This window comes from Lampris incognitus, chromosome 10 (assembly GCF_029633865.1).
Source record: "Lampris incognitus isolate fLamInc1 chromosome 10, fLamInc1.hap2, whole genome shotgun sequence".
NCBI lineage: Eukaryota > Metazoa > Chordata > Actinopteri > Lampriformes > Lampridae > Lampris > Lampris incognitus.
Window position 1 is genome coordinate 5,676,006 of NC_079220.1, and position 26,013 is coordinate 5,702,018.

Consider the following 26,013-nt stretch of genomic DNA (forward strand, 5'->3'; position numbering starts at 1 on the left):
AAAGCCGGATGTTAGGGGGCGTCCGGATAGTGTAGTGGTATATTCCGTTGCCTACCATCACAGGGATCGCCGGTTCGAATCCCCGTGTTGCCTCCTGCTTGGTGGAGCGTTCCTACAGACACAGTTGGCCGTGTCTGCGGGTGGAAAGCCGGATGTGGATGTGTGTCCTGGTTGCTGCACTAGCGCCTCCTCTGGTCGGTCGGGGCACCTTGTTTGGGGGGGGGGGACTTGGGGGAATAGTGTGAGCCTCCCACACGCTACGTCCCCCTGGTGAAACTCCTCACTGTCAGGTGAAAAGAAGCGGCCGGTGACTCCACATGTATGGGAGGAGGCACGTGGTAGTCTGCAGCCCTCCCCGGATCAGCAGAGGGGGCGCAGCAGCGACCGGGACGGCTCGGAAGAGTGGGGTAATTGGCCGGGTACAATTGGGGAGAAGGGGGGGGCTGGATGTTGATAAATGTAAAAGGCAACCATGTGATGACACATTGTTTCACTCCATCTTTTTTTCGTTAAGTCTAAAAAACCTTTGATTCGGTGACAGTTTGTTGTTTCTTGCCCCATGTACAAATGTCCACATGTGAATGAAATGTCAGTCAGGTGGAGGCTCCAAGTCCAACCGGTGTAGATAAATACGAGACGTGTGAGGGTGTGAACGCGGACGAGACGTCTGTCAGGGTGATGTGATGTGGAAAACAGTTTTCTCCCAACACACAATGAAGGTCTCGAAAAGCATTTTATTCGCTTGTACTTGGAGGCGACATGAGGCGCTGGCTACGGCGGCTGTGTTTCCAGGGGGCAAAACATACAACAGGCGTCACCTGTACAAGCAAACAATCTATGCAGTTAATGACAAGAAATACTCGGAAACGACGAAATAGAAAATAATTAAATAAGGGTTTGTAGCTTGATGTAGTGGGGCTGGCAGAGCTTCAGGGAGAACCTGCTGTATTTACGAGGGTGTCTGACTACGAGATGACACAGCATCCTTTCCGTCGGCCCAATCTTATTTGTTGCTGCATATATGGTTATGTGTGTGTGTGTATTGTCTGAATGTAATTTGGATGTGAATAATTCCGTTGTGAATAGTCCCGTCATCCCAGCCTGCAGGAAAAAGTCAGAACCTTGTGGGGCTGTTTAACACATCCACCCTCCATTTGGTCCACACATTTAAATCTAAACAGGCTGTGTTCCAGCAGTCCTCATCCCATCTCCATCCATCACCTTCCTTCCTTCCTTCCACTGCTCTTATCTTTCCTTCACACGGCGTTACCGTCCCAAGTGAAGCTGAGATAAATTATATGGCTTACCACCAGAACTCTTGACTATGGAACGAATGCGCCCTGTTGTGATTCTTGGTTTCTGGTGTGTCCTTGTAATGAGCAGCCCTTCAGAGATGCTCAAGGGCTTTAAAATCAAGTGTACCGAACAAACCCATAACATAACAGATCTTATTCAGGGTTCTGAAATTTGGATATATATTACAATATAACATTAAGCTCTCAACTTCTTTTCAACCACTTGTAGATGGGATCGTGTCGACATTTTATAATAGAAATGATTTGTAAATTCCTAAATGAAACTAACGATGTAATTCTTAACATAATGTAGGCAATTGTTATTGGCAGCCTCACACTCTTACTGAGGCTGTATGGTTTTCCTCGGGCGTGGAAACGGCGCCGGGCAGTAAAAGGAGAAGAGACGAGCACTTCAACACTCCGCGTCACTCTGCTCAGAGGAACTGGGGACTAGCCTGTGATTGGTTGATGGGCATGAAGATGAAAGGGGCGGGACTTAAATCTGGCTTAGGGGTAGGAACTTCTGGTAGTAACTCTTGGTCACGTCAATCATCAGATCCTGCGTGCACTCCGGCAGTTCGCTGGAAAACAGACCTAAGAGGGAGGGAGGACAGAACAAAAGCCAGACAGACGGCAGAGAATGAAATGAGAGTGAGGACGAGATAAACATTGAGTTTATAATTCAGGTTTGTTGACGTTATCGTCTCTCCACTTGGGGCCTGTGTGTCTTTCTCCTAACCTGGGCATCCAGAGAAGACGGTGAAGGGAGGAACTACAGTCTCAGGTGGAAGCACAGTGTTGTCTAAGATCTTACAGCAGTCCTTCAGTACACACCGACGACCCTGAAACAACACACACTTATGTTAAACCAACAGGAACCAGCAGACAAGCTACCATTTTCAGCTGCCAAGTCAACTTGTCTTTAAGTTTAAGACTCACAGTTGACTGTTTTGTTATGCAGTGGAAGGCAGACGGAGACTAAAACATCGAGTTTATCAACTGCTTTAAGACAACCATCCCAGTAGCAGCTATGGTACAACCCAACAGTGTTACATTCAATGGCCAGTTTAAACCAAAGGAGCTGATGGAGATTAAAAAAAAAAAAGAGATTGGTAAAATGTTCTAATATTATTAAGCATACACGATTGCCACCAATGTGTTTAAAAACATTTTAAAGATGATTTTTTTCGCATTTTCCGCCTTTGATAGCGATTGTTTTTTTTTTGGATTTTGATACACTTTATCATTTATGAAACCTCTTAGGGAAATTGTGCTCTGCGTTTAACGCATCCTAGCTATGTAGCTAGGAGCAGTGGGCAGCCGCCATGCAGAAACCCGGGGACCAACTCCAGTTCATCTTGCCATGCCTCGGTCAGGGGCACAGACAGGAGTATTAACCTTAACATGCATGTCTTTTTTGATGGTGGGGGAAACCGGAGCACCCGGAGAAAATCCACCACAGACACGGGGGGAACATGCAAACTAGACACAGAGGACAACCTAGGATGACCCCCAAGGTTGGACAACCCCGGAGTTCGAACCCAGGACCTTCGTGCTGTGAGGCGACAGCGCTAACCACTGGGCCACCGTGCCGCCCATTAGTCGAGAGAGGGACAGGAAAGGCAGGAGAGAGAGAGAGAGGGGATGACATATAGCAAACGGCCCAGACTGGATTCAAACCCAGGCTGCTGCGGTAAGGACTCAGCCTTATGTGGTACGTGCTCTATCAGGTGAGCCACCGGGGCACCCCAAAAACAAACATCTTAGATTCAGTTTTCTGGGACAGCTTACAAATATGACATGGATATGAGATGAGAAAATAATTACCTTAAAATCAATTTCAGATCATAATCCAGTCCTTGTCTATATTGAAATGTGCAGTAATCAAGTCCATGTGCAATTCTGCTACACTCGCTACACAAGCGGAATCTACTGAATCCCGCTGCTGTTTTCCTGCCAATGGCTGCAGTGCGACTGAACCACATCTATGAGCTGATGTGACTTCCATGTGACTCGGCCCTGCCCTCCAGCACAGAGAAGAATGTTCTTATGTAGCATCTCTAGTGGAGGAAAAGGTTCATCACAGCCGGTGGTTGTGTTCAAATGTATTGATTCTCTATATGTACCTGTCTTCATTGACCTCCCCCAGTACTTTGTGTGTGTGTGTGTGTATGTGTGTGTTTCACACTCACTATGACACAGTTCCTCCCAATGTGGACATAAGACCCTATCTGTGCTGCGTTGACGACACAGTCCTCCTCAATAAAGACATGGTCTCCAATGTGCAGAGGGAAGAAAGCCACGCTGGAGGAAGAGAGAGAAATAATATAGTGACATAAAGTGTGTGTGTGTGTGTGTGTATGCGAGGGGGTGGGGTGGTGGTGGTCGGTTAGAGGTGTGGTTAGAGACAGATGCTTAGTTTAATCAGCATCTGCATCGCCAACATTTTATCTGCCAGCACATCATTCAAGACGCAGACCTGCAATGGGCAACGGGACTGTTCAACATGTCTTTTTTGAGAACTAGTTTTGCATGAACGCATGAATATCTCTACTACCACTACTTTCGGCTGCTCCCGTTAGGGGTTGCCACAGCGGATCATCCGTTTCCAATTCTTCCTGTCTTCTGCATCTTCCTCTGTCAACCCAGCCACCTGCATGTCTTCCCTCACCACATCCATAAACCTCCTCTTTGGCCTTCCTCTTCTCCTCTTCCCTGGCAGCTCCATATTCAGCATCCTTCTCCCAATATACCCAGCATCTCCTCCACACATGTCCAAACCATCTCAATCTTGCCTCTCTTGCTTTGTCTCCAAACCGTCCAACCTGAGCGGTCCCTCTAATATACTCGTTCCTAATCCTGTCCTTCTTCATCACTCCCAGTGAAAATCTTAGCATCTTCAACTCTGCCACCGCCATGAACGCATGAATATATGCATGAATGTATTGTGAAGCACTGAACTAGATGCAACTGTGTTCGTTTACAAGTAACGGTGGCTCTGTGTAAGGAGGACGGTCGCTCACCCTTTGCTGAACTTCTTGAAAGGTGGTCGAATGACGCTCCGACTTTTGACAACACAATGTCTGCCAACCCTGACGTTGGCCAAGTCTCCCCTAATGATGCAGTCATTCATTACAATAGTCTGAGGAGAGAGAACACACACACACACACACACACACACACACACACACACACACACACACACAACAAAATGTCCTCTGAGATGCTGCAAAACGTATTGCCATACACACTAGAGGCTTAGCGGACATCGTCGTATAAAAACTCACTTTGCCATTGAGGACGATGTTCTGACTCCCACACAGAACAGACTGTCTGCTCACTTTATTACCTGACGCCTGTAATGGAAAGACGGGCCAGTGTGATTAGACTGCCCTGGAGGCTGACTTAAATGATGACAACTGATCAAACGGATCGATAGAGACAGTACCGTTTCAATATACTCCGCTTTGTTGTACAGTATTTCAGACAGCTCCATGGCCGCAGACTTGGTAGGTAACTCCCGCGCGAGGCGTGGTCCTTAAAAGTCACTCGATCTCAATAAAACAGCTCGGTTGTAATTAAACGGCCCCGTCTTGACGAGTTGTTTGCGCTCTCCGCCGTCGGCCGCTCCCTACTTCCGGCGCGCCTCAGAGAGCTTCCGGTCTGACGAGTTGATCACGGAATCATCGATGCCTTTCCGACGGCCGGCCGAAACAGCGTTTTAAACTGAAAGAATGTGTTCACATCTCCGTTACCCTTGCGAGGCTTTACACGGCCGCTTGCTACCGCTTGTAGAGACCGTACATTTATTGACATTCTGCTTACGATCCGTTAATACGAGATACATACGCGAGGTATCGGGCACTTTTTTTTCTGGGATCGATTAAGTCCTTCCAAACCTGCGTCCCCGAACTTCGTGTTTGCGCTGCTGTTATAGTGTTGTGTGGTTTTTTATCTATTGGGCGAATTATGTGCTGACTAATTTAGATGACAGTTTGACGCATTCTCAAGTAGAACTGTGCGGTATTCAGTGGGACGCACTTAACGTTGGGTCTGATAGGCAATAAACGCGTCCAAGGGTCAACTCGTGCTTTGGATCTACTCCTGTATTGTCACCACGTGTGTCTGGTGTGTGTCTGTGTGAGAGTCTATAAACGGCCAAACTAAAGCACTTGGGGCCTTGATTCTGTTTGGAGGTGATCGGGGATGATCGGGGGCACCTATAAAACATAGCAGAACATTAAAATTATGCATAATTATGCATAAATAGGCATTTTTCTAAAAATGGCTAAAAACCACTTTTCTCGGCATTTCAGATGATTCTGAGCATCTTTGATTTTTTCACCTATGTAAAAAAAAAATTTCTGGGACAAATGTTTTGGCATTATGCAAAATATATGCATTTTTGCAGAAATGCACTTATGATCCTCATTTTTTTTGGAGGTGGTAGGTATTGTTCCAGAGAGGACCAGAAAAATAGCAGAAAATTAAAATAATTATAATAATTATGCATAATTATGCAAAATATGAATTTTTCTAAAAATGGCTAAAAACCACTTTTCTCGGCGTTTCAGATGATTCTGAGCATCTTTGATTTTTTCACCTATGTAAAAAAAAAATTTCTGGGACAAATGTTTTGGCATTATGCAAAATATATGCATTTTTGCAGAAATGCACTTATGATCCTCATTTTTTTTTGGAGGTGGTAGGTATTGTTCCAGAGAGGACCAGAAAAATAGCAGAAAATTAAAATAATTATAATAATTATGCATAATTATGCAAAATATGAATTTTTCTAAAAATGGCTAAAAACCACTTTTCTCGGCATTTCAGGTGATTCTGAGCATCTTTGATTTTTTCACCTATATAAAAAAAAATTTCTGGGACTTCGAAATGTTTTGGCATTATTCAAAATAAATGCATTTTTGCAAAAATGCACTTATGATCCTCATTTTTTTTGGAGGTGGTAGGTATTGTTCCAGAGAGGACCAGAAAAATAGCAGAAAATTAAAATAATTATAATAATTATGCATAATTATGCAAAATATGCATTTTCTAAAAATGGCTAAAAACCGCTTTTCTCAGCATTTCAGATGATTCTGAGCATCTTTGATTTTTTTCCCCTATATAAAAAACAATTTCCGGGACTGAAATGTTTTGGCATTATGCAAAATATATGCATTTTTGAAAAAATGCACTTATGATCCTAATTTTTTTTGGAGGTGGTAGGTATTGTTCCAGAGAGGACCAGAAAAATAGCAGAAAATTAAAATAATTATGCATAATTATGCAAAATATACATTTTCTAAAAATGGCTAAAACCACTTTTCTCGGCATTTCAGATGATTCTGAGCATTGGGGGGGAGGGAGCTGGAGTGGGGGGGGGGTTAGGGGCAGGGGGAAGGCGGTGTGATCGTGTGATTTTAAGGAAACAGATGAACATGCCCAAGTGCCATCATTGCACACGTGGGCTGGATGAAAGTGTCGGGTGTGGGACGGGACCGGGCCACAGCAGTTTGGCTATCTGGGTGGGGAGCGCTCCCCTCTCGTGAAGCTCTGCCCACCCAGCTATCATTTTCTGAACGCACCCAGGTTAACAGGTCGTGGTGGGGGGTAGCTGCTTTTCTTAAGAACCATTAAACTTGTATTCCTTTTACTTTTTTTCAAGTTTTGAAATCTTTTAGAATAGTGTGTGAGAACTCTATTTGCTGTATAATCACTTATCAACCCCCCAATTCATCTACAGGTTTCCTCAATGAATTCTCCGAGGTATGTTATGCGCTCATAACATCCATCATCACACCTTCGATTTCCACCTTCATACTCATCACTCTGCCCGACACTCTCTTCACCTCCAACACACTGTTGACATACTCTTCATTCAGAATTACCCCTACCCCGTTTCTCCTCCCACCCGCACCATGATAGAAGAGTTTGAACCCACCTCCGATGTTCCTGGCCTTACTCTCCTTCCATCTACCTTCCTGGATGGCTGCTCCGTCTGCCCGCCCCCAAAAGTCCGCAACCTTGGTGTCATTATGGACTCCACCCTCTCATTCCAGTCACACATCAAATACGTCACCAAATCTGCTTTCTTTCGCCTCAAAAACAACTCCAGACTCCGGCCACTACTTTCAGACTCCGTGGCAGAGACCCTCATCCATGCCTTCATCAACTCCCGTCTGGATTATTGCGATGGAGTCCTGTCTGGGGTACCTAGCAAAGCCCTAGAGAGGCTTCATTCATTCATTCGTTCGTTCGTTTTCAGCTGCTTCTCCGGGGTCGGGTCGCGGTGGCAGCAAGCTAAGTAGGGCCCTCCAGATGTCCCTCTCCCCTGCAACACCCTCCAGCTCCTCCTGGGGGACCCCGAGGTGTCCCCAGGCCAGATTGGACATGTAGTCCCTCCAGCGAGTTCTGGGTCTACCCCGGGGTCTCCAACCAGTTAGCCGTGCCCGGTAAACCTCCAAAGGAAGGCTCCCAGGAGGCATCCTGATCAGATGCCCGATCACCTCAACTGGCTCCTTTCGATGCGAAGGAGCAGCGGCTCTACTCCGAGCTCCTCACCCTATCTCTAAGGCTGAGCCCAGACACCCTACGGAGGAAACTCATTTCAGCTGCTTGTATCCACAATCTCACCCTTTCGGTCACTACCCAAAGCTCATGACCACAGGTGAGGGCTGGAACCGAGACTGGCTGGTAAACTGAGAGCTTTGCCTTCCAGCTCAGCTCCCTCCTCACCACAACGGTCCTGTACAACGTCCCCGTTACTGCTGATGCTGCACCAATCCGCCTGTCAATCTCCCGCTCCATCCTACCCTCACGTGTGAACAAGACCCCGAGACACCTGAACTCCTTCACTTGAGGCAACAACTCATCCCCAACCCGGAGGGGGCAATCCACCATTTCCCGGCCGAGAACCATGGCCTCAGACTTGGAGGTGCTGACTCTCACCCCGGCCATTTCACACTCGGCTGCAAACCAGCCCAGTGCGTGCTGGAGGTCGCGTTCTGATGACGTCAACAAAACCACATCATCTGCGAAGAGCGGAGATGCGATTCCGAGGTTCCCAAAACGGACACGCTCCTGGAGATCCTATCCATCAATATCACCTGCGCAGATCTGCGAGGCAAAAAGGGGCCACGAGTGTTGCGTTTGTAAACGTACATTCATTTCGAAGAGGTCGTCGCGGAAACTGGTTTAAAACCAAACGAAACGCCTCACAGTTGTCGCTGTGTCGGCTGTGCAAATGGTAAAGATTGGTAAAAGCAAGCGTCTGCATTTTTATCGCACGCCGGAAGGAGAAACTCCGATCGAGACACGAAGAAGACCGGCGTGGGCTCGTGCCATCCGTGGGGAGGCCTGGAAGACGTGGTCAGGAGATCGCGTTTCGTATCCGGTGTGAATCCGTTTCCGTTTCTCCGGCGCTGGATCGGCTGGGAGAGCCGGCGCTGGATCGGCTGAGGGAGCCGGCGCTGGATCGGCTGGGAGAGCCGGCGCTGGATCGGCTGAGAGAGCCGGCGCTGGATCGGCTGGGAGAGCCGGCGCTGGATCGGCTGAGAGCCGGCGCTGGATCGGCTGGGAGAGCCGGCGCTGGATCGGCTGAGAGCCGGCGCTGGATCGGCTGGGAGAGCTGGCGCTGGATCGGCTGAGAGAGCCGGCGCTGGATCGGCTGGGAGAGCCGGGCAGGCTAAGCTAACTGCTAGCCCACGCAGACCGGCGGTTCCGGTAACACCGAGGGCGGTGTGGCGGCGGCCTCACCGGGCGTTGACGGGTGTTTTTGGTGTCGTCGTGAGGAGTGCGGGGAGGTGTGTCGAGGGCGGTCTGGCTGGGAGAGCCGGTGCTGGATCGGCCGGGAGAGCTTCGTTCGATGGGCCCAGGGACCACGGCTTCTGCCTGATGGGCTAGGCTAACTGCTAACCCATGCTGGCGGTCGTTCCCTTGGACCGCGATTTTTTTTTGTTGTTTAGTTTGGATATATGTGTTAGTTTGGATATGTGTGTTCTCGTAGTTTTTGGATGTTTGTGTTTGTTTTTGTCTGATGTCGTGATGTTTGAGGTCATCATTTGACTCCATCTCATAACCGCACTGTAACGTGCATGGATCAGAAGACACGCTGGCCGCTGGCTGGCGGGTCTGACCCTTTAGTCTAGCGGTCAGCGATGCCTCCTGCGGTGCGGGCGACACGGGTTCGCTTCCCGGCCGTGGCAGTTCCCGTGGTTGCGTTGTCCCCCTCTTGTGTTTCGAGGGAGCGCCCTCTATCAGTGAACAGTGTAATAACAATTGGGATCCGGTTCACATGTGGTCAAACGGCCCGCTTGCTTCCAGCGCCCGTGAAACCAGCATCCACCCATCCGTTATCCAAACCGCTCATCCTGCTCTCAGGGTCGCGGGGATGCTGGAGCCTATCCCAGCAGCCACTGGGCGGCAGGCGGGGAGACGCCCTGACCAGGCCGTCACAGGAAAGAGGAAACCAACAATTTATTGATATTTGGAAATTGACACCCTTGCCCATGTAGGCTAGAGCAGTGTTTCTCAACCGGGGGTCCGCGGACCCCTAGTGGTCCGTGGTGTAATTGCAAGGGGTCCGTGAAAATAAAATATCTTTTAAAAAAAAGATCCTATGACATTTATAGAAATAGGATTATTTTAATCAAATGTGACTGAGACCTTTATCTACCTAAACTATAAAGGGTAACAGGACTTTTTTCTCTAATTACATCTGTTTCACAAGTGTAATTTATTGTATTTTAATAAGAGATCTCGCTCCCGTTTGCATTGTTAAAAGTTACTGCATAAAAATTCTGTTGTTACATATATCTGAAAGTTACTGAATACATATTGTGTTTTGTTACATATATCTGAAAGTTACTGAATACATATTCTGTGTTGTTACATATATCTGAAAGTTACTGAATACATATTCTGTTTTGTTACATATATCTGAAAGTTACTGAATACATATTCTGTGTTGTTACATATATCTGAAAGTTACTGAATACATATTCTGTTTTGTTACATATATCTGAAAGTTACTGAATACATATTCTGTTTTCTTACATATATCTGAAAGTTACTGAATACATATTCTGTTTTGTTACATATATCTGAAAGTTACTGAATACATATTCTGTTTTGTTACATATATCTGAAAGTTACTGAATACATATTCTGTTTTGTTACATATATCTGAAAGTTAATGCATAAGAATTCTGTTTTGTTAACTATATCTAAGTTACAACCGAAAGCTCTTATTTTTGCCCCGAAGAGTGAATAAATGCTATAATGCAATTTAAAATGCAGTTTCTACTGTTTCTATCAAATTGCAACCCCCCTCTCCCAAGATCAGATGGAGGGGTCCTCAGGGTAGATCAAAAATACGCAGGGGGTCCAGGACCCCAAAAAGGTTGAGAACCACTGGGCTAGAGCCATCTGTTTGATATTTACTGTGCAGTGGGAAAACTGTTTTGTTTTTCTCATTCCTTGTTGGTCGTGGGATGCGTATACTTATGTTTGGAAAACAAGTATTTGTATGTAAACTTACTGTGTGGAAGTATAAACCAAAGGGAGCAAAATAAACATGAATGAATTAATGAATGGATGGATGGAGTTTTGAACCAGATTGTTTAACACAGTCTTGGAAAGTGAGAGGATGCCTGAGGAGTGGAGAAGAAGCATACTGGTACCGACTTTCAAGAACAAGGGCGATGTGCAGAACTGCAGCAACTAGAGAGGTATAAAGTTGATCAGCCACAGCATGAAGATATGGGAAAGAGTAATAGAAGCTGGGTTAAGAGGAGGAGAGGTGATGATCAGCAGCAGCAGTATGGTTTCATGCCAGGAAAGAGCACCACAGATGTGATGTTTGCTTTGAGAATGTTGATGGAGAAGTATAGAGGAGGCCAGAAGGAGGTACATTGTGTCTTTGTAGATTTAGAGAAAGTATACGACAGGGTGCCGAGAGAGGAGGTGTGGTATTGTATGAGGAAGTCAGGAGTTGCAGAGAAGTATGTAGGAGTGGTGCAGGATATGTATGAGGGAAGTGTGACAGTGGTGAGGTGTGTGGTTGGAATGACAGATGGGTTCAAGGTGGAGGTGGGGTTACATCAAGGATCGGCTCTGAGCCCTTTCTTGTTTGCAGTGGTGAGGGTGTGGGAGTGCAGGAATGAGGGGACGGAGAGATGGAGTCGCGCCGAGCACAATCTCTCGTGGCAACCAGCTAACCGCTAGGCTGCTGCAAACATGGCTCCACACCGGAAACCCTAAGCGGTGCCTACGTCAGCAGGAGCAGCAGCCCCTGGTGAATCTACCCTCATTTGTGCATCGCCACAATGGACGGACGAGGTCAGGCAGGAGTCTCCGTGGACTATGACGTTCGAGGAGGACATTGTGATCTGTAGTGAGAGTAGGGCGTGACTGCGACCCCTAACGGGAGCAGCCGAAAGTAGAACACGAGTGAGAACGAAGGAACGTCACGGCGCCCACCAGAGGGTGGCGCCGTAACGCCTCCCGCGCCCGTTTTGCAACCGTTTACGCAGAGGAAGAAGAAAACGACGCGGGAGCGCATGCGCAAAGCGGCGCGTTTGACCCTCCGCGTCCCCTTTGCCAGTGCATGCCGGGAAGTCGCCCGTGTATAATGCCCGCCATGGCGTCCCGTGTCCTGCTAGCGCAGTGCGTCCGTTCGCTCGCCCGGCCCTCGGCGGGGAGCCGAGCCGCCGCCGCCGCCAGAGCCCCGCTGATAGTCGCCCACCGACCGCTGTCTCTCATGTCCCGCTGCCAGCGGACGCGGCCGGCCCAACAGAGCCCGGTGAGTCCCGGTTAACATTGAGCCGTCCGGGCCTAGCTAGCGGTAACGGACTCCCTGCGCCTTGTGTGGGTTTGACCTACCGGCGCCTTTCACGCGCCGGAGAGCTCTCAGAGCGGCCGCCTTTCCGCGCACATCGTCCCGCAAGGGCGGAGGGTGACACCGTCCCGGGCTTTACCGCGGGGGGGGGGGGGGCGGAGGGGAGGTGGGGGTCGGGGGGACGTTTTTCCCCGCTTTTCGTGCCGCATGCCGGCGCGCTACGTCACAACACAACCTGGTCAGATTGAGTCGTTGTCCTTTACGCGTGGTCACGTCATAGTAACGGGTTCCCCTCAAACGTGCGAGGGGCTCCCGTCCCCCCCCCCCAAAACCGGGACGTCGGAACCTCCCCGCTGGGACTGATGGCGAACACGTCCGACAGCAGCCTCTAACGCGCTGCCTCTAACCCGCACCATATAACACGTCCTGCTCTTCGGTTCGGTCCCGCTGGATGACGCGTTGCTGGTTCCGTTCTCGTTTCAGTCAGTCCCCGTCTCGAGTTCTCCTGCTTTTATTTGCTGCCAGGCACATTGGTCAGCGCGGTGGCCTGGCAGCCAGAAGGTCCCGGGCTCGAGCCCCCGGGGTCGTCCAACCTTGGGGGTCGTCCAACCTTGGGGGTCGTCCTCTGTGTGGAGTTTGCATGTTCTCCCCGTGTCTGCGTGGGGTTTCCTCCGGGGGGGGGGTCCGGTTTCCTCCCACAGCCCAAAGACATGTAGGTCAGGTGAATCAGCCGTACTATATTGTCCCTCTCTCTCTCTCTCTCTCTCTCTCTCTCTCTCTCTCCCTCTCTCTCTCTCGGCCCTGTGTGATGGCATGGCGGCCTGTCCAGGGTGTCTCCCCGCCTGCCGCCCAGTGGCTGCTGGGATAGGCTCCAGCATTCCCGTGACCCTGATGGATGGATCACTGCACTTTCGCTGAATGTGAAGCACGTTGTATTCTAGTAAATGTGCTGTACAGATAGGATCTCTTCTGATTGCTGCTGGTTATCCGTGTCTGTGTGTGAGGGAGACTTGAGTCGGTCATAAAAACGCCCTTCAGGGTCATTTTCCTTGACATTCTCACTGCTCCCATGTTCAGTTAACATCTAGAAAAATGGATCTCGGTGCCTGCAGTGCAGCAGTATTTCAACTAGGGCTGCAATTGATGATTATTTTAATTATTGGTTAATCTGTGTTATTGTTTTGATGAATTGATTTGGTCTGTGAAATGTCAAAAATGATGACGGATGCCCATTAGTTGGCATGGTGGCCCAGGGGTTAGCTCTGTTGCCTCACAGCAAGACGGTCCTGGGTTCAAACACCCAGGCCGTCCCAGGTCCTTTCTGTGTGGAGTTGGCATGTTCTCCCCGTGTCTGCGTGGGTTTCCTCCGGGTGCTCCGGTTTCCTCCCACCATCAAAAAGACATGCATGTTAGGGTTAATAGTCCTGTCTGTGCCCCTGAGCAAGGCAGTGGAAAGAAGAATTGGAGTTGGTCCCCAGGTGCTGCAGCTGCCCACTGCTGCTATACAATAGGATGGGTTAAATGCAGAGAACACATTTTGTTGTAACTTGTACAATGACAGAAATAAAGTAGCTTTCTCCCTCAGTCATTTTATTATGACAGATCAGAGAAAGGCAAGCAACTCCCAACATTTTTGAAGCTTTAACCAGCAAATGTTTGAAATTTTTACTTGATGTCTAAAACAGTTAATTGTTGTTTATTCGTGTTCTGTCAGCTGATCGATTATTCTGATTGTGTGAGTGCAAAATTTGAACACATCCGTCTAGTTTTAATTTGGGAGCTTGTCTGAATGTACTGATCCATATTGTTGGCGTTCTCACATTGAGGACTCTCCACAATCCTCTACAAAAAAACCATCGAAATTTAGTCTCTTATCATCTCCACCTGTGTGTGCTTAATCCCCCCTTCATCCTCTTCCTCTCTCCATCAGATGTCGGCGGTGGGGATGTTGTGCCGACAGTATGGAGACCTCCCCCCCCTCACGCTGGACAGCATTAAAGACCGCGTCATGTATGTCCTCAAGCTGTATGACAAGATCAACCCCGAGAAGGTAAATACCCCAGTAAGACATCCACGAAAATGACATGTGATGATATTCTGAATGTGTCACCTGACTGTGAATTCCTCGAGATCAACAATCAAGAGTTTTATTTGTCATGTGATGAGTCCTTTGGAACTCTTGAACACGCTTGCCTTCGCAGTCAAAACAAGTAATATAGCAGAACACATGAGTAAAGACCATTAGGTGCAACACATGTTGTGTACAACATGATTCAATTCAAATCTTACTTTATTCAGACACATAGGTAGGGTCCATATTAAAAAAACAACAACACAAAAATACAACACAGGACAACAACACAAAAATATAGCTAAAAACCGCAGTTCACAAGTCCACAATGATTAAAAGCTATACAGACATTTGTTCCAATGTTTCCAGAAACGAGGAGTACCTGGTGTCGCTTTGTGTAGGCTCAGTTAAGAGCATTATAATTAAATTTTTGGAGTCAATTAATTGACACATAAAATTCCTCAACGCAGCATGAAAAGTGGGAACATTACTAGTCACACACACATGACTTGCACATGTCCATCTTGGAAGCTTGAGCAAGATTCTGAATGCATCATTATACGCTACCTGCAGCTTTTTCATTGCTGCTTTGCTATAATTGCATCACAAGTGGGCAGTATGGAGTGGGGTACAGTAGGCCCTAAAAAGAGCAGTTTTAACATCATCTGTACACATATGACCTCTGCGTGCCAGCATATTGGCTTGTGCATACAGTTTGCAACACTGGCGCTGCACATCATCGTCGTCACATAGATCATTCCTGATGATGTGACCCAGATATCTCATTTTGTTCACCACGTTTACTGCTTGTTCTGCCACGAAGAATGAAGGAACATGTTGCTTCTTATCCTCCTTGGTTTTAGCAATCATGACAAGACCCTTTTTAGAGGTACATGTGATGTCATGCTGCACACCATAACTTGAGCAGACCCTGAGCAGTTGCTGTAAGCCAGCACTATAAGGGGACAGGAGGACTAAGTCATCAGCGTACATCAGATGTTCTTATCCCAGATGAAATGTTATTTCTCCTGGCTTGGTAGTAGGGATGGGACGATGTAGGATTTTATCACGGATCACAATAAAAAAACACCCCCGAAAAGTTGATCTTGGGGAATTTCCATTATCGGGACAATTATAAATTGGAATTTGCTGGTTGTTTTGCAAAGGAGTGGCGTCCTCCGAGACGCTACCTCCATCCATCCGTCACGGGATCCGGATAGTCCCACCGGAGCTCAGCGTGACGAGTGTGATGGTGCAGGAGGTTTTGCTGGTCGTAGGAGAGCAAGTTGTGATTGTGATTATCTGCTGGGTGTTTGCGAGAGTCTTCTGTGATTGTTTTTCACTAAAAAGGATGTTCACTAAAACTGGGTTAAAACCTAGTGTAGTACTGGATCGCGACTACATTTAGAAAGCAGCTGTTTTGCACAACTACGTTTAAAAAGCGGCTGTTTTGACATCGGTTCCATGAACTGCGGCTGTACTGGACAGCAGTTTCCAAACCCTAATTATTTATACAGCTAAATAGTGCCTTCTTTTTTTTTTTTTTTTTACTTGGCCAATTTCCTTATTTTCCGAGCTTTCCCGGTCGCTGCTCCACCGCCTCTGCTGATCCGGGGAGGGCTGCAGACTACCACATGCCTCCTCCCATACATGTGGAGTCACCAGCCGCTTCTTTTCACCTGACAGTGAGGAGTTTCACCAGGGGGATGTAGCACATGGGAGGATCATGTTATTCTCCCCAGTTCCTCCTCCCCCTGAACACCCGCCCCCGACTGACCAGAGGAGGCGCTAGTGCAGCAACCAGGACACATACCCATATCCGGCTTCCCACCCGCAGACACGGCCAATTGTGTCTGTAGGGACGCCCGACCAAGCCGGAGGTAACACGGGGATTCGAACCACTGATCCCCGTGTCGGTAGGCCACGGAATAGACCACTACGCCACCCGGACACCAAGGCTGATATACTTTAACAGATTTTCTAAATAATTGCCATTAGAAAACCTGAAGACCTGGTATCGGTGTTAATACTGACCTCTGTCCCACAGCTGCAGACCTCCTCCCACTTCATGAAAGACCTGGGTCTGGACAGCCTGGACCAGGTAGAGATCATCATGGCCATGGAGGATGAGTTTGGTAAGTCTCCACCAACCCGTTTGTTTGCACTAACCTGTTTTTCTGCCCCTAAAGCCTGCCTGTCTGCCCACATGCCTGTCTTCCCACCTGTCTCTTCTGTCTGTCCATAGTTGTCCATCTATCAAGCGTCTCGAATCTGTGTTGCTTTACTTAAAAGTTATAAAATTGGTTTGTCTTGCTGTTTTTGGGTTGTTGAAACGTAGACGTCACAAGAGAGATTTCCTTCTCTGTGTCCCGTCTGTTGTCTCTGCGTTAACTTCAGTCTGGAGACCGCTATTAAATGAGGTTTTTCCCTGAATGTATCAATAAAATCCCATCTGTTATTCATACCGGTCAAGGAGACAATATTAAACAGTCCATCAAGGACGATGTTGTGGCAATTTATTTAATTCCAGTCTGACAATAAATGAGGAGCGAGACAAAAATCTCTTACAGTATTGTCACACTTTAATATGTTCGTGAACACACGCACAAATCATAGATACTTAAGTGCGTGCCCTGATCTCAGAGCACACTACTTTTATGCCTTGCATCCTAAACATGCTTATTGTCACGGTCACAATGGTGTGTACCCAGAGCTCCTCCCTAGTCCTTTTTGGAGGAAGTAGCTCATCTTTATCGCTGGACTGTCATCCTAATCAGGAATAATTATTATTTCATTTTGTGTACTACGTACACAAAAGACACAAAATTCTGTTTCCCCCCAGCCCACAGCAGTGCAACACAAAGACAAAAAGACATATTCACAAACCTACAAAAACAGAGAGAGCAAAGCAAAAATGACAACAACGACACAAACGGCCAACAACACAGTCCACCCAGTCCAAAAACTCCACCATCCAGAGAACAAACACCAGTCAGGATGACTGTCAGAACTGCCGGTCTGCATGGGCTAGCAGTTAGCTTAGCCTACCCCGCTTCCGTGTCCTGCCAGACTGCCCTCAGGTGTTTCCCCCTCATGCGCAGCTCCAGGCAGGGCTGTGGTCCCTGGGCCCATCGGATGCAGCAGACCAAGCTCCCCCAACCGATCCAACGCCAGCTGTGCCAGCCAGACACCTTCGACACACCTCCCCCACACACCACACGAAGACACAAATGCAGACGCAGACAAAAACGCTGCACAGTCGATGCTAGGCGAGGCTGCCGCCAGACCACCTCGGTGTTTCCTCTCGGGCAGTGCCGTGGGCTAGCAGTTAGCTTAGCCTGCCCCGCTTCCGCGTCATGTCAGTTGGCGTTTCCTCTTCAGGCCCACAGAACGCAGCAGACCAAGCTTCTCAGCCAATCCAGCGCCAGCTCTCTCAGCCAAGCGAAATCGACGATCAAAATAAAAACTTCACACGATGACACGAACTTAGACGTGGACAAAGACACTGCATAATCAGTACTGGGTGAGGCCGCTGCAAACGCGAGTCCACGCCGCCATCTTCCCACAATGATTCAGTGAGAAACAATGATTGAAATGATTGTGAATGTTGTTCACAATGAATAACAGAACTCATTCACAGAGTTCCTAAGCCAGGTCTCCCCTCGTCCTTATCTTCCCGCTCGTAATTCTCCAGGGTCGTTCCTTCGTACCTTGTTACACTGGAGTGAGCGTCCCATATTTTTCCTCCGCTGTCAGCTAACGGTTAACAATAGGCCTGTATTAGTTCACACAGAAGACACTTTATAGCACTTTTGCGACACATGAGCCTGAAGCATGTAGCCAAGCAGTGTTAAACATGGTATAGGTCATACATGGTCAAACATTAAAAGTAAGCAAACATCGTATATGATTATATGGCAGACAAATTGCCTTCCCAATATCAAAAGTATTTTGTTGTTTCCCCCAAGATGATCTGATGTCTTGTTGTGTTGTCAGTCATTTTGTTAGATTTGTGGACTTGATCACAGGAATAGATCTCAAATTGGTCTTAAATGAGTCGGTAGCCATTTCCATCGACCCACATGTGATAAACTCTTGATTGGTGAGGACAATTCAGCTCATGGTTGATCTGATCATTTCTTGTTCACGTCTCCAAATTTTGGGGAAAAAAATGGCCATACCTGCTTTTTCAGATGCCTGTTTATTCCTAATGGCTGTTTGTTTTAACTGATGACCTTTCACCTGAGATGACGAGAGCTATTTGGACTTTGTCCTGAATTCAGAAACTAGTTTTTTTTGCATTCCTGACTATCCGTCTGCTCGCTGCAGGCTTTGAGATCCCAGACGCGGAGGCAGAGAAGCTGATGACTCCTGAAGAGATTGTACAGTACATCGCAGACAAGAAGGATGTTTATGAATAGTCAAATATCAAATGACCCAATTTCAAAGGTGAGTCTATCTGTCTCTGTGTGTAAGAACCGAAACAAGTGTCCTTCAGTGCTGTCTGAAGGTCACCAGTAATTTGAAAACTAAACTGTTGATCAAATATCTTTTTCCATCAATGTATGCCCCTCTCATTGAGATATAGAAGGTCCTGTGTAATGGCATTCAGAGCACCGCAAACTTAGGCAATTTGACAGCATAGATTTGAATGAAACGGAATGGTCAGCTGGAATTTAGTGAGTGGAAGGAGTTTATTTGACTGAGAGCCAGTCACAGTCGTACATTCTTTTTAGGGGAAGGTGCGGCACGGTGGCGCAGTGGTTAGCGTGGTCGCCTCACAGCAAGAAGGTCCTGGGTTTGAGCCCCGGGGTAGTCCAACCTCGGGGGTTATCCCGGGTCACCCTCTGTGTGGAGTTTGTATGTTCTCCGCATGTCTGCATGGGTTTCCTCCCACAGTCCAAAGACATGTAGGTCAGGTGAATTGGCCATATTAAATTGTGTGCGTGGGCCCTGTGATGGCCTGGCGGCCTGTCCAGGGTGTCTCCCCACCTGCTGCTCAATGACTGCCAGCATCTCTGCGACCCTGAGAGCAGGATAAGCGGTTTGGATAATGGATGGATGACTATATGCTATTGGCTAGTCTTAAATTAGTGGTAGATAATTGTTTTCTCCACTCTTTCTCCCATTCATACATGGACGTTTTTGTGAGTGTTTACCCTGACGTAACTAAAAAGATGTAACTAAATGTAACTAAAAGTTATTGTACTTTTCAGGAAAACATCACTTAAACACAAAACATATTTGGTTAACGTCTAGATCGTAGTGTTACATTAAATAGACGTAATTTATGTAAAGAGTGATGTAGTGGCATTCCAGATTTTAATGCAGATTTTAAACAGTCATCTATGTAGAAATTGCACAGAAGTGTTTCGATGGCTCGTGAAGCTGCAGTGTCTTTTCCATCTTCCGCCGTTCTCTGTAAAGCATGAGAAGCGACACTAGGAGACGAAGTCGCTCCAAAAAGGTGCACTGCCATCCGGTACTCCTTTATTGGTGCACTTAGGTTGCCGTCTGGCCACCACAAAAATCGCAGTAGGTCGTTATCTGCTTCTGGAACTCTCGCCTGGTGGAACGTTGATTCAGTGTCTGCCATCGTCGCTATTGGACCTTTACGAAACCTCACCAAGACATCAATGAGCATATTGGTGAGGTCATGTCCCTGCAGTAACTGACTATTCAGCGACACATCCTGGAATGAAGCCATGCAGTCAAAGACCACACGAATTTTCTTTGTCTTCGGGGTTACACCCCATGGTGTGGGACGTACCAGACTCTGTTATCACCGTGGGCAAGCTGCTCGTGAGGAACTTCGACAGCGTGGCCTTTACCAAGTAAGCTCTCCATGAAGGTCTTGTAGTCTTCAAGAAACACTCCATTCTTTCTCAGTTTTCTTTTCAGACTAGCAGCTTGCTGTTCTGCCACACAGTGGTTAGGGTTAGTGGATCACCCTTGAACACTGCAATGTCTTTAACTGGCAGCTGAGCCTGTTTCTGTTGGTTAACCAGCATCTCCGTTATCATATTTTGCTTCTGCATTACTTGATGAATGCCATCGCTGCTGCTTCTGTCACACTGTTGCCTGTCAGTGTTGTCTTTGTGTCTTGGCATCACAACCTGGCTCTGTAAATATCAGTGACCTAGGTGGAATCTTACCTCCAGATACAGTCACGTTAGTGGGCGGATTATGTCTCCATTTCTCGAACTCCACCCGCCACATATGAGCAGTCGTAGCTGTTAATTCCATTTTCTGATCTCTCATACTCTTTCAGTACCCTTCTAAAGTGGCTACCTCGAAGGTCAGCTTTTCCAGCTTGGCTTTGATATGTGCTTCCTCCAATTCAAACTCCTGTTCTGTAAAGCTGCAGCACATTCAACTAATCCAGCTAGCTTTACTTCTTCATTAGCAAAAAAGCCACTTTATTTTTGTCATTGAACCATTGTTTTTAGTTACAATGAAATGTGTTCTCTGCATTTAACCCATCCTATTATATAGGAGCAGTGGGCAGCTGCAGCACCCGGAGATCAACCCCAGTTCTTCTTTCCATTGCCTTGGTCAGGGGCACAGACAGGAGTATTAACCCTAACATGCATGTCTTTTTGATGGTGGGAGGAAACCCATGCAGACACGGGGAGAACATGCAAACTCTACACAGAAAGGACCTGGGATGGCCTGGGGTTCAAACCCAGTACCTTTTGCTGTGAGGCAACAGTGCTAAAACTGATGATCTAGTGGACATGACAGATGAGCGTCCCAACAAATGAACCTTTTTATTCATTCTGGTGTCAGGACCTACATCATAATTTACCTCTTCATCGTCATCAGCTGATCTATATTCTTTGTTTGCTTTGCTTTCACTCAAAGCACCCATCAATTTTTCAGTTTCTTCTGCAAACTGTTTGATAGTCAACATCTAACCAGTTGCTTAGCTCTGCAGCCTTTTCAGCTTGAGGCCAACATCTTCTACCAGCCTACTGAACTCTTGAAACCCAATGACAAGAGTGGGGAAATCATTGTGCATGCACTCTTGCACTTTTTTCAAATTACCAGCATCACTCATCAAATTTCTTCCTTTGGACCAGCTGTCTGAGCTAATACACAGTGGCCCAGTGGTTAGCAATGTTGCCTCACAGCAAGAAGGTTAAAGGTTCTCGGCCTTTCTTTACCGTTTCTGAAGTTTTCGTTCAAACAAGGGCATACCACAGCGTTGAGTTGAGGACTTCTTCCAAGTGATGCGTTGGACTTCCCTTCAGAATTCACCGGTTGCGTTAGCTAGCATCCAGCTGTACCTCGTGGTTCGTTCGTGTTGATTTCCTCTGAGCAGTTTTTCTACTGAATGTAGTGGCATTCTGTCTGGATGTCAAATTAAGCCACAAAAGAGCTGTAGGCATAGTAACTTCAGTCTGACGCGAATGACAAGAGATGTAATCCAGTTTAAAAACGGTTACTGAAAGCTTAAATTACATCGTCATGGGCGTCCGGGTAGCGTAGCGGTCTATTCCGTTGCCTACCAACACAGGGCTCGCCGGTTTGAGTCCCCGTGTTGCCTCCGGCTTGGCCGGGCGTCCCTACAGACACAATTGGCCGTGTCTGCAGATGGGAAGCCGGATGTGGGTATGTGTCCTGGTCGCTGCACTAGTGCCTCCTCTGGTCGGTCGGGGGGTGCCTGTCCGGGGGGGAGGGGGAACAGGGGGGATAGCGTGATCCTCCCACGCGCTACGTCCCCCTGGTGAAACTCCTCACTGTCAGGTGAAAAGAAGTGGCTGGCGACTCCACATGTATCGGAGGAGACGTGGTAGTCTGCAGCCCTCCCCAGATCAGGACTGGGGTTGGAGCAGTGACCGGGACGGCTCGGAAGAGTGGGGTAATTGGCCAGGTACAATTGGGGGGGGGGGGGGTCCAATAAAATAAATGACATTGTCATACAGTAGATATCTTCTCATGCCTAACAGCTCTCTGCCTGACTCTACCACAGATGACGTCACTCACTACTCACTATTTTAAAGGGAGCATTGACATTCAGTATATATACACATTTGTTTTGTACATTACGTATGTCTTATGAACTATGAATTTTGCATATTTAACTTATATTCAGTTAGGGTTAGAGCCACATAGTGGCTCTTACAAGTGAAAAGACATTTTTTCACTTCATGGGACCTTTGAATCTGTAGCTGTTACTAAAGAACAGAATTTCAAGTAAAATAATGAAAATGGAAAATCTGAGTGTCGTCAGTTTAACGTCATCTCGGTTTTAAGACCACTTACGTTCTGCTGTTTTGTCTTCACAGATAAGAGGTTGACCTCACAGGAAGTACTCGTGAAGCCAACGAGGGGGCAAACCTTTTTTCAAATCCTTCCCCCTCGGCTGTTGTTCTCTCTCCGCAGAGTCGTTTGTGTCAGCTGCCATGTTTTGTGTTTCACTGTATTTAAACAATTGTGTCCACATAGCTTTGGGAGATCGGAGCGGTGGGAAAAAAAAGGAAAACAAGGATAAAGCACCACTGAAATATATTTACTCCAGCTCCTTCTTACGGTCCTGATGTATAATTTCTCATCGATTGCTAAATAAAGACACACGCTGTATAGTTCCAGCTCGAGTCTGTTGTGAAGTATTTGGACCTGGTAAGAACCAAGGCTGCGAAAACCTTCATCTGGGTAGACTTCCATTTAAAGTCATTATGACAAGGGCGTCCGAGCAGCGCGGCGGTCTGTTCCGTTGCCTGCCAACACGGGGATCGCCGGTTCGAACCCCCGTGTTACCTCCGGCTTGCTCGAGCGTCCCCACAGACACTCTGCGTGTTTGCGGTCATGTGATTCTGAGGACACCCGCGACTCGGATGGAGGGCAGGAAGTGAAAAGCGGGATGGAGGAGCTGGTTCAGAGGACATTATGGGAGAAAGGTGTAAACAGGAAGTCAGACATGTTGGACATGATCTTATATTATGAAGAGGGACTTTTGACTAAGTGGTCACTGCACATGCGCGTTATCCGACTCTGCTCCTCCCGACCGCAGGCGGCGGTTCACGAGCCATTTTTTCCAGCGTTTTCGGTCAATTTCTTGCATTTTTCTCCCCCTCATGAACAACAACTTTTGGTACTCCATAAAAACTCCCTGTGGTGTCTCAGTTAATGATGCAAACAGGCATTTCTAAAGTTTGTGATGGTGCTTCCTATGTAGAAAACCACTTCCTGCCCTCCATCTGTAGTTCGTGTCGTCATATGCAAACAACCTATGGCCGTGTCTGTGGGTGGGAAGCCGGATGTGGGTGTGTGTCCTGGTTGCTTCACTAGCGCCTCCTCTGGTCAGTCAGGGTGCCTGTTCGGGGGGGGGGGGGTAGCATGATCCTCCCACACGCTACGTCCCCCTGGTGAAACTCCTCACTGTCAGGTGAAAAGAAGTGGCTGGTGACTCCACATGTATGGGAGGAGGCGTGTGGTAGTCTGCAGCCCTCCCCGGATCGGCAGAGGGGGTGCAGCAGCAACCGGGACGGCTCGGAGGAGTGTGGGGTAATTGGCCGGATACAACTGGGGAGGAGAGAAGGGGGGGGGGAGTCATTACAAGGTTAGGTGACTTGAGGAGGACCTTTTCTTCGAGGAGGTGTATTTACGTTTAGGCCCATAGTTCTCAATCAGGTCCTCAGATACCACCAGTACTGTGGATTTTCTATTCTAGCAGGTAGTTCGTTGCATTCACCTGTTCCGTTATTCCGCCCCCAAAGTTTCACACCTGCAACAACGGGTGGTGTAGTTAAAAGGCCATACCGCTGGTGTTTTGGCAGGTTTTAGCCCCATTGACTACAAATTGAGTATCCAAAGCATGCGGCAGTTTTACAATTACCCAATTTCTCCATTTTCGCAAAGAAAAAGTTATGGGCATTGAAGTTTTTGTTTTGTAAAACTTCTTCCAGGCACTTTGCTGGCAGAGCTCTATCTAAGTTTATTATTATTTACTATTACTACGAGCTGTACTACTTTCAGCTGCTCCTGTTAGGGGGCACCACAGTGGATCATCTGTTTCCATCTCTTCCTGTCTTCTGCATCTTCCTCTGTCACACCAGCCACCTGCATGTCCTCCCTCACCACATCCATAAACCTCCTCTTTGGCCTTCCTCTTCTCCTCTTCCCTGGCAGCTCCATATTCAGCATCCTTCTCCCAATATACCCAGCATCTCTCCTCCACCCATGTCCAAACCATGTCAGTCTTGCCTCTCTTGCTTTGTCTCCAAACCGTCCAACTTGAGCTGTCCCTCTAATATACTCGTTCCTAATCCTGTCCTCCTTCATCACTCCCAATGAAAATCTTATCATCTTCAACTCTGCCACCTCCAGCTCCACCTCCTGTCTTTTCGTCAGTGCCACTGTCTCCAAACCATACAACATAGCTGGTCTCACAACCATCTTGTAAACCTTCCCTTTAACTCTTGCTGGTACCCTTCTGTCACAAATCACTCCTGACACTCTTCTCCACCCACTCCACCCTGCCTGCACTCTCTTCTTCACCTCTCTTCTGCACTCCCTGTTACTTTGGACTGTTAACCCCAAGTATTTAAACTCATACGCCTTCATCACCTTGCATCCTCACCATTCCACTGTCCTCCCTCTCATTCACGCATGTATTCCGTCTTGCTCCTACTGACTTTCATCCCTCTTCTCTCCAGTGCATACCTCCACCTCTCCAGGCTCTCCTCCACCTGCATCCTACTCTCACTACAGATCACAATGTCATCCACAAACATCATAGCCCACGGAGACTCCTGCCTGATCTCGTCCGTCAACCTGTCCATCACCGCTGCAAACAAGAAAGGGCTCAGAGCCGATCCGTGATGTAATCCCACCTCCACCTTGAACCCATCCGTCATTCTGTTGAGCGGGTATTTTAGTGTATTGTGACTATTTTCCTGGTTTTAAACCAGGGCCCATGACTATGAGAACATCTAAACAACCTTTAAATCACAAGTCTTGGCGGCTGTCGGTAAGTCCACCTCTGACGTCAGTTGACATTCCATAAAACACCAACTCCATACGGCAAATTTAATTACAAATGGTCCTGATTACTAGTCCCTTGGGTGGTTAAATTGAACCGTTCACAAGGTGCCAAAATACTGCGGCGAATTCAAAGGGGGGCAGCCCGGGAACCGTCACAGCCGGGACGCGAACCCGGAGCTCCTGCACCGCGGGCGACAACGTTAACTAGTCGACTAGAGGCTCCGACCTGTTACCCGATGGCCAACGTGTCTATTTATCCGTGCACGTTACAGAGGCGTGCGGGAGCGGATATGCTGAAGAGCGGGGACGCGCAGTAGACCCGAGTCGGCGACTGGGTAACGTTGTCGCCCGCGGTGCAGGAGATCCGGGTTCGCGTCCCGGCTGTGGCGGTTCCCGAGCTGCCGCCCCCCCCCCCCCCAACACACGTTCCATGTAGTTAAACGACGACTGTGTTGTGTACGCCCACACGATTCCTCCTCTGAAACGCCGCCTTTCTAAGGTAAAACACTCAAGTTCTTTACCCTCCATTTTAAAAATGTAGTGGATCACACACATCATTCAGAATATCACCAATGTTACCGGTTATTTTCTTGCCCGGTGTGGGATTCGATACGGGGTGTACTGCACCACAAGGCGACGTCACTAACCGCTCGGCTAAGGGGTCAGACCTGCTAGCTAGCTAGGGGCTAACGGGTCTTATTACTAGTTTACACTAATCTGTCTTCAACCAACCCAATTCTCAGTAATACTGTCAAATTAGCTGGAATACGTACGGCGCCATTTTGTCAGCGTAGGCATCGCTGTAACAGATACGTTGA

General features: G+C 47.8%; 2 protein-coding genes across 2 annotated transcripts; one reads left to right on the top strand and one right to left on the bottom strand.

The window, feature by feature from the left end:
* Window positions 1–720: 720 nt before the first annotated feature.
* On the bottom strand, window positions 721–4,928 carry dctn5 (dynactin 5). Its single transcript, XM_056287938.1, has 6 exons — window positions 4,744–4,928; window positions 4,583–4,651; window positions 4,319–4,437; window positions 3,488–3,599; window positions 2,035–2,137; window positions 721–1,889 (listed from the first exon to the last, which is right to left on the bottom strand). Exons 1-6 carry the CDS (start codon window positions 4,789–4,791, stop codon window positions 1,792–1,794), a joined length of 549 nt encoding a protein of 182 aa, XP_056143913.1. The 5' UTR covers window positions 4,792–4,928; the 3' UTR covers window positions 721–1,791.
* Window positions 4,929–11,887: 6,959 nt separating this feature from the next.
* On the top strand, window positions 11,888–22,800 carry ndufab1b (NADH:ubiquinone oxidoreductase subunit AB1b). The gene is made up of 5 exons (XM_056288316.1): window positions 11,888–12,099; window positions 14,066–14,185; window positions 16,254–16,341; window positions 18,536–18,655; window positions 22,498–22,800. Exons 1-4 carry the CDS (start codon window positions 11,905–11,907, stop codon window positions 18,625–18,627), a joined length of 495 nt encoding a protein of 164 aa, XP_056144291.1. The 5' UTR covers window positions 11,888–11,904; the 3' UTR covers window positions 18,628–18,655; window positions 22,498–22,800.
* The last annotated feature ends 3,213 nt before the right edge of the window (window positions 22,801–26,013 follow it).

Excerpts from the sequence above, each read along its gene's own strand:
- dctn5 (XM_056287938.1), bottom strand. The coding sequence starts at position 4,791 with ATGGAGCTGTCTGAAATACTGTACAACAAAGCGGAGTATATTGAAACG. Across the intron at positions 4,438-4,582 it reads ACATCGTCCTCAATGGCAAA|ACTATTGTAATGAATGACTG; the intron begins GTGAGTTTTTAT and ends CTCTCTCCTCAG. Across the intron at positions 3,600-4,318 it reads TTCAAGAAGTTCAGCAAAGG|CGTGGCTTTCTTCCCTCTGC; the intron begins GTGAGCGACCGT and ends CTCTTCCTCCAG.
- ndufab1b (XM_056288316.1), top strand. The coding sequence starts at position 11,905 with ATGCCGGGAAGTCGCCCGTGTATAATGCCCGCCATGGCGTCCCGTGTC. Across the intron at positions 14,186-16,253 it reads ACAAGATCAACCCCGAGAAG|CTGCAGACCTCCTCCCACTT; the intron begins GTAAATACCCCA and ends TCTGTCCCACAG. Across the intron at positions 16,342-18,535 it reads GGCCATGGAGGATGAGTTTG|GCTTTGAGATCCCAGACGCG; the intron begins GTAAGTCTCCAC and ends TGCTCGCTGCAG.